This window comes from Puntigrus tetrazona, chromosome 1 (genome assembly GCF_018831695.1).
Source record: "Puntigrus tetrazona isolate hp1 chromosome 1, ASM1883169v1, whole genome shotgun sequence".
NCBI classification, from domain to species: Eukaryota; Metazoa; Chordata; class Actinopteri; order Cypriniformes; family Cyprinidae; genus Puntigrus; species Puntigrus tetrazona.
In genome coordinates, this window is record NC_056699.1 from 25,617,736 (window position 1) to 25,625,489 (window position 7,754).

Here is a 7,754-nt window from a genome sequence, read left to right on the forward strand (position 1 = left end):
TCTACACTTATTTTTTTTACAGTGTAGGCTACATTTGACAGACTTAGGCCTAGTTCTGCGCAAAACTGTAAGTCTGTGCTTTTTTATCTGAAAGAAACATCATTTCATCTGACTGTTTTGTTTCAGGATGCACCCCCATAATGTTTTTGTCTGAGGCACGTTTATAAAATATGCTTAAATGTCCTAATTGAACCATGGTCTAATCCTGGTTTAGTCTAAGCCCCGTCTTTTAAACCAGGCATTTAAGTGTATTGCAATGTATTCATTTAGATGCACATTTGTACCGTATATTACCAAGCTCGCACAACGGCTGTCTTAAAAACTTTATTATTTTGATAAATAATAATAATAATACTAAAAAGAAAATGAATGATTTTACTTGTGTTGCACTCAGTGGGTTGCACAATCAAAATAGATTTTTTTTTGTTTTTTTTGATGTGGTTATGCCAGACCCCAAAGTGACACACAGACTTTCTTTGTTGAATCAACATCAAACCATAGAAAGCCAGACTGCATGCCACCGCTGAATTCCCCACTGCTGCGTGTAAAGAGTCAGACATCTAATGGCTTGTTGTGTCTGAATCCATATGACAGAAAGTTACAGTCTGTTTACTCTACAGCGCCGATAAGAGCGGTCCGGCGCACAGACTGTAAAAATTAGACGGGTCTCAAGTGCGTATCGATAAGATAGAGCCCGAGACGGGACAGGAAAGTGTATGCGAAAGCAAATACTCGAAGCTGTAATTGCTGGCTGGCTGGCTGACTGACAGATAGACAGACAGGTACGCAAAGAGTCAGCGTTGTTCAAGGTTGTTTGCAGACAAACAGGTGTAGTTTCGACTAGACACCCTTGCACACTGTCTAGTCTGGCGGGGCCGGACGACGGTTAAACAAGACAGCGGAGGGAAAGTGTAATGCTCAAGTACGCATACGCAGGCACACCCACGGCCACATCCACACAGACACACGCACATCCACATGCCATACACCCATTTATCCAAAAACAGTTACACGCATCGGTGCTCACACACGTAAACAGTACAATAATAGAAAAGAAGAAGCGCCTGTGTTTCTGTGAGAAAAAGAGATACGGGTAAGATGTTTACTCGCACGAAAACCACCCTTAAATCACTGTGTGGAAACAATGATGTAGTGTTTGTGTAGGATTATGCCAGTTGCTGCTTTATAATGGCTAGTTTGGCTAGCAACACCGCACACAGATTAAAGACAGCGGTGGAAAAAACTCACATTTCCGTAGAAGCAAAGGGGAGTTGAGAGACCTTCACTCGGGGTCCTTCCTGACTAATGAAACTAATGTTTTCTGTAACAGCAAAACCACACGCTGGCTTATGGGTAATTCTCACATTGCTCAGATACGCCGTGTAACCCATCAGGTATGTAGCTGTTTGGTGTGACTGAACCAATGCATCTCTGTGGCGAGCAAATGTAGTAATTTAGTCATTTTCCCATTCATTTTCGTTTACAGGGGCACACGAGGCTATTTTTGTTTTTAACGAGAAGAGAAGATAGCGCCACTCCTGTGCTTTTTTAAAACGGCACATCCAACCCCTGTGTTAATTAAACGCTTAGCAGTAACGGTTCGCTCTTGAATGTTTCGCAAATCGCTCCGTTTGGCGCGAGGAAATTGGCGGGATTCTTTACACGCCGGGTTTCCTTCCATAACCTTCATCGTTTGTCTTGCCGCCAATGCGAAAACGTGTTTACGTCCTCGATTCAAACTATAAAAGGTGCAACCGGTGTGAAATGTTACTTGATTTTGAGGTTAATTTTATCTTTAGAGCGCGTGCATGGTTGAGCAGCGCGCCCGCGTGGCGGCGTTTAGTAATCGCCTCAGATAAAAACAAGTCGAATAAAACATGGCGACTTGATATTTCTTAATACAGGTGTCGGTGAAATTTAATCTAATTCACAGTAAGAGTGCTTTCAGACCACAAGTGTTGGTTAAGAAGTCGTCTCTAGCACTTAATCTACTCATCTCTAAAAGCTTTTAGTCATTTGAAAACACTCACTTTGACTCATTCAGTAGTAGGTGTGTTTATTCTGTTCTGGTCATGGTAAGTTGTTCTCCTGTGGTAACGGCCTTTTAGATGCAGATATGGGCTAGCGATAATGTGATAAAGATGGCGGGGTACTGCGTCGACCAACGGTCGCTGGATATTCGAAGATGTTTTTCTTAACAAACAAAAAACAGACAAACAAACGAACCCAACAGAAGTCGTTTCCGCTGATGGTTGCGTCTCTTCGTGAGGTTATTTGGACAGTCATCGCCGCAGAAGAGATTGAATGAAGTCTCTTGGCGGGTCCCGGATTCGGTGAGTTCCAAGAAGTGTGCCTGTAAACCTCATCTCATTACCCCCCTCGTCTGATACACACGCACAGACACAAAAACACACACATGGTGTGCACTCTGCGGCTTGTGGCCAGCTGATAAATGCACTGCAGCCTATATAGAACAGGGGAGAGTTGCACACACCTTGCACATATTGACATGAGAAACACGTTCCTAAGAACACCCAGTTTTTGTTCTCACAAGTTCTAAGAATTGCCAAGCCGGCTGCACACACACACACACACACACACACACACATACACACTCTAATAAAGAACATTTGACCACAGAAACCAAATTTCCTGCTGTGCATATTCACCTTGAAATGCTTGTACCGCTAGGCCTGCTTCTTATTTTGTGTTTTTGGGAACATCTCATTTTACAAATTTCTACTGTCTTTAAAATAAAGGTCTCCTCAAAGAACCAACAAGACGATTTTATTCCTTAGTGCGAGGAACATGTTTAATATGATGCTTCAACATTAAAGTGCAATGAAAAGGTTGAATGGATGTTAAAAGGTCAATACCATAACCTTTAGTTTAAAGCGCGCGTGTGTGTGTGTGTGTGTGTGTGTATGTGTTTTCATGAATGCATGCGTTTGTGGTGTGTGCATGTGTCCCGGTCAGCATCTCTTTTCTTCCGCTCTCTAAATCCTCCTCTGTGTTTTCCTCTCTCCAAACACAATCGCCCTGCTGGGTCACACGCACGCATAAAAAGGTTTTTACTCTGCGGATGCCTGATAAATGTGTTCAGGACAGAGAGCGCAGGGCGAAAAGAACAATTTGGTAAGCGACGAGCAAAACGCATGACTTACATAGGATGTACAACTCATATCTTATAAGTGTCTGTGTGGAATATGCTACACCCTGAACTGGTGCATTGCAAACAGGAAAAAATACAATGCTTGCAAAAAACAAACGTCTGGACAGAATATACAGCTAGTTTTGAAATAGTGGAGACAAGTCATTACCACACTGGCTGCTTCTTCTTAATACCTGTTATCAGTTGTGTTTGACCGCGTTTACTCTATTGTAGGTCACTGGCTCCATCTTGAGGCGTCCAAAAAAAAAGTAGCATGGCGTCCAAAATCAGTTTAAAGGAATCAGAGTGAGTTTATTCGTTAAATGTTTATTTTAATTCAGACACGAAAAAAGAGCGTATCTCTCTTTCTTTTCTCCAGCTCTCAGAGGCCGAACTCGGTTGTGAGCAGACATCTCAAGGACGAACATTTTGTAACAAATGCATGGCATAGTATGGTCAGTGTGTGTGTGTGTGTGTGTGTGTGTGTGTGTGTGTGGTTAGTGTGTACTATCAGTTATTTGATCTTGTTATGTTCTTAGACCGCGGCGTTTCATCAGATACCAGACAACGAAGCGAGGGATTCAAGTCTTCCTCAGTCGTTTCTCGGCCAACAGAGAAGGTCTGCTACACTCAGGAGGATCCGTCTTTGAAACCAAGCTAAAACTTTGTTCCATAGCATGAGTCTGAAAGACGCAAAGTGCCTGGCTCCACCTGCTGGACAGTGAATGCGGGTACATGCACATTTATGCTGAAAGGGGAGTCATTATTAAACAGTGAATAAATAGGCAGACACGTAAATGTGAGAAAATACTGTAAGTTTTTCCATGCATTCTGATATTACTTAAAAAAAAAAAACATAATTCATCATATTTCAGTTTTTCAAACACGTGTGAGATTAATTTGGTACAGTAGGTTATAACCTGTTTTATTCTGCGTTGATAATTAAATTTGTATTTATTTTTGTATTTTATTTTATTTTTTTTTAGCAATAGCCAAATATCACAAGCTGGAAAATGGATGTGTTATTTGGGTTGTTCAGTTATAGTGGAACATATTGCAGACATTTCTTTTTTTATTTGCATCACCGCCAGATCTTTGATAACAGATGCATTTGTGATAAGAATTATGTGCCCTATAGTCATATTTAGCTATGAGGTGTTATAAATAATTTTCCAAAATAAAGAAGGCCCTTTGTTGCGTAGCTATTCCCTTGGGAAAGTTTTTTTTTTGTCGTTATCAAAGGGATTATTAGAGGTCGTAAATATGATTCAGATGTACAGTTTACCTGGAGGCGGGAAACACTTAACACTTGAGCTCAACATCTGTTTGAACTTCAGGTGAGCGAGAGCTCCTGTAGCCGTGAGAAAGGACGAGCATTTAGTCCAGTTAGTGATTACTTTTTCATTTTGTCATTTGAACAGTTTCGTAAACGTATTAGATTTAACGCTCTCGGGTTAGTATGAAAATCATATCTTGCTCAGCAGCCTATATGTGTAAAGAATGAATAAAGCTACATATAAACACGGCTACGTCGATGCTGCATGCAAAATGAAGACTAAAATAAAAACGTTTATTTTTATTAACGCTTTTTATGAACGTTGAAAACGTTTAATTTTATTAATTTATTACGTTCAGTTCCCACGATACGAAGAGATGAAAGGTGCACTTGTCACTACCTCACGAAAACTCACCTACTCACCGCCATTATTCAGACAGGTACGATAGCTGTTCAAGTAATAAATAGCTATAATAAAGCAATGATGGCCAATCATCAAAGAACCAGACGAGAGCATATATCGGTCAGCTCTGGCCTCATGTCCGCAACGACAGCAAGGTGACCATACGGGACCTTGAACCCCGACTTTTATCTCGAGCGGCAGAAATCGAATTTCGAACCCAACGTTCTCTAATTCGGCAAACATGACGTTTCGAATCAGCTTTTTTGTTCTGTTGCCGGCGCTCACTTTGGCGGGCGCTTTCTTCCCGCGCGGCGCCTTTCAGCGGGACTTTCACGGTTTCGAATCCTCCGGGAACGGACCGGACGAACCTCTTCGGGGATCCGTCAGAGTCGTCAAACTAGCCCCTCATTTTCTGCGACGGGCCGCCGGCGGTCGCGCGCCGTCTAAAAGCTCGCCGAGTCGGAGCGCGTTTCCCGCGTTCTTGGCCCTCGGGCGCCCGGGTCCGTCGGTCCTGTCCCACAACAAACCCGCGGCCCTGCTCCCTCGAGACGCCGCGAGAAAACAGGGTCTGGAGATGTGGCAGAGAGTGATGCGCAAAAGCGAGCGAAGCAATGAGGCCGTGGCTCTGCGAGTCAATCCCAAACAGAGCTGTGCAGCAGTGCCCTTCACACAGGTACGTTCGTTCATCTTATGCGTGCATGCATAATTATTATTTTTAATGTTTATTTCAAATTGATTATGCATACGGATTGCTGTATTAGCTGCACAGGTCCTCAATTAATGGGTGTTCTTTAGCCTATAGTTTTTAATATTTAATTAGGCTAATAAATATTTCACAAATGATCTATTTTTAATTAACTATGTATAAAAAATGCAATTGCTGCCTTCAAAATTAAAATACTGTAAATCCTGCAGAGATACGCGCGTTGCTCTTATTTGATCACTTTAGATTAAATTTCTGATGGGGGAGAAATTAAATTTCTGGATAATAAAAACATAAAAACGGAACCTTAAAAATAACTTTAAGAAGTAAATATTGTGACAAAAGGGGAATATATATATATATATATATATATATATATATATATATATATATATATATATATATATATATATATATATATAAAAATAACGAGAATTTATAGCTAGAATTTATATATAACAAATAAGCTGCGTAAAAATATTATATGATGACTATATGATGAATATGCTGTTTTATTTGTTTTCCTTATTTAATAAATTAGACTTTAAATATAGGTTTGTTTATTTTTTTCATACGAGCGTCATGACAGCGCGTAAACCATAACTAAATTATTAGCAAGATGTTATTGTTATTACCTATCCTATTAGGCTGCCGTTTTGCCGTTACCATTATTAGCATCCTGTGTAAAAAAAAAAAAAAAAAAAAAGCGCGCCCTAGGCTGTTACATTTAAGCTTGTCTTTGAGCCACCTTTTTTTCCCGAACGACTTCTTGTTCGCAGCGCATCGTGGAGGACGGCTGCGAGACCGTGACGGTTCACAACAACCTCTGCTACGGCCAGTGCGACTCCATGTTCGTCCCGTCCAGCGGAGAGTCCCGCGGACGGCCCAGAGCGCAGTGCACGCGGTGCGCTCCCTCGAGGACGCGCTCCGTGCTCGTGCACCAGCGCTGCGGGACGGAGGCGCGCGAGAGGCGCGTCACGATCGTCGAGGAGTGCAGATGCGAAACGAGCAGCGAAGAGGTCAAGGCCCAGAACACGGACACGCTTCATTTATAACAGACGTTTTAGTCACATGAGTCTAATATTTGAGTGCACCGACGGTGTGTGTGTGTGTGTGTGTGTGTGTGTGTTTGCGAGATTGACAAGCCGCACAAATGTGTGAGATTTGACGAATTTTTCTGTAAACCGCCTTCTGATATTCAGAGGTGTCTTTGTGTTAATTGTACGATGCTGATTTATTTTAATCAGTTAATTTATGGTGTCGTTTCCTAGCTTTAACTATAGGTGTCGCTGTTGCACGAATATCATTGTTGTTTACATAAATAAGAATAATTTAGGTAAACGCACAAACATTGCAATGACATCAAAAAGTGGCCTGGATTACTCGACTATTTCCTAAACTGTATTTGGTGCACCTTAATTTAAGGTGTCCTTGTCATATTCTACATTTAACTATAGAGCAATATTAATGAAATGCACGTAGGCTTGCTTATTATATGGTTATTACTAGGATTAGGGTTGCTTGCATGTAATCGTGTAATTCGTTAATATTCGTATAACAAGCACACCTTTACCGTATATTTGTTGTACTTTTTATATGTAAGCTAGTGGAAGACAATTCATTTACATTTTCAGAGTAGAAGAGCTTAGGAGCCACTAATAGGCTGCCATACAATGTGGATCACTATTAAATAAAAACGTGCTAAATCAACAAAACAACCTAAACTGTGTTTGTTTAATTGCCTTCAAAACTACCGTATATTTATGTAGGCCTTGTTTGTGCTCTTGCCGTTTTCTGCTAATACAGGACATCAATTACTAGAAGTTTATTACCGAATGCATTCTATACATCTAAACCGGGGCAAATACGCATGGGTCGCCTTGCAGCTCTTAGGTAAAATATAAAAGCATGAACCTAGTTTGCTGCTTTAATGAGACTAATAAATAAAACGTGACTGAGTGATTAAGTTTCATATGCTACAGGTTACACAAACGTAGCGAGCACATGATGTAATACCTGCTTATTTATTATGCAGATGCTACCATAAAGAAAGGTCAGGACAATTTAATGAGGCATCCAAAAGAATGTTGCGTTAAATGCCGACTGCAATGTCGACTATCATTTAACACCCAAACGCACATTAAGTGTTATTCTCTGCTGCTGCCTAATCACTCTTTTCAATGCTGTGGGAAACGTCCTCTCCCTGCAGGACAGCTGCACT

At 41.1% G+C, this 7,754-nt stretch overlaps 1 protein-coding gene and 1 long non-coding RNA gene across 4 annotated transcripts; both read left to right on the forward strand.

Annotated features, from left to right (window-relative positions):
• The first annotated feature begins 555 nt into the window (after positions 1-555).
• On the forward strand, positions 556-4,352 carry LOC122350899. 3 transcript variants are annotated; one of them, XR_006251641.1, is made up of 4 exons: positions 556-1,394; positions 1,487-2,333; positions 3,386-3,606; positions 3,691-4,352. It is a non-coding gene; the product is annotated as an uncharacterized LOC122350899 (long non-coding RNA). The 3 variants fall into 3 exon arrangements; XR_006251642.1 differs by having other exon boundaries at positions 556-3,135; XR_006251639.1 differs by having other exon boundaries at positions 556-2,333.
• A 499-nt stretch (positions 4,353-4,851) lies between these two features.
• Positions 4,852-7,235, forward strand: dand5 (DAN domain family, member 5). Its single transcript, XM_043248475.1, has 2 exons — positions 4,852-5,503; positions 6,313-7,235. Exons 1-2 carry the CDS (start codon positions 5,072-5,074, stop codon positions 6,586-6,588), a joined length of 708 nt encoding a protein of 235 aa, XP_043104410.1. The 5' UTR covers positions 4,852-5,071; the 3' UTR covers positions 6,589-7,235.
• Positions 7,236-7,754: the final 519 nt, after the last annotated feature.

What these genes read in the sequence shown, in the direction of transcription:
- dand5 (XM_043248475.1), top strand. Translation starts at nt 5,072, where the DNA reads ATGACGTTTCGAATCAGCTTTTTTGTTCTGTTGCCGGCGCTCACTTTG. An exon ending in CAGCAGTGCCCTTCACACAG is followed by an intron (nt 5,504 to 6,312) that starts GTACGTTCGTTC and finishes TCTTGTTCGCAG; the next exon opens with CGCATCGTGGAGGACGGCTG.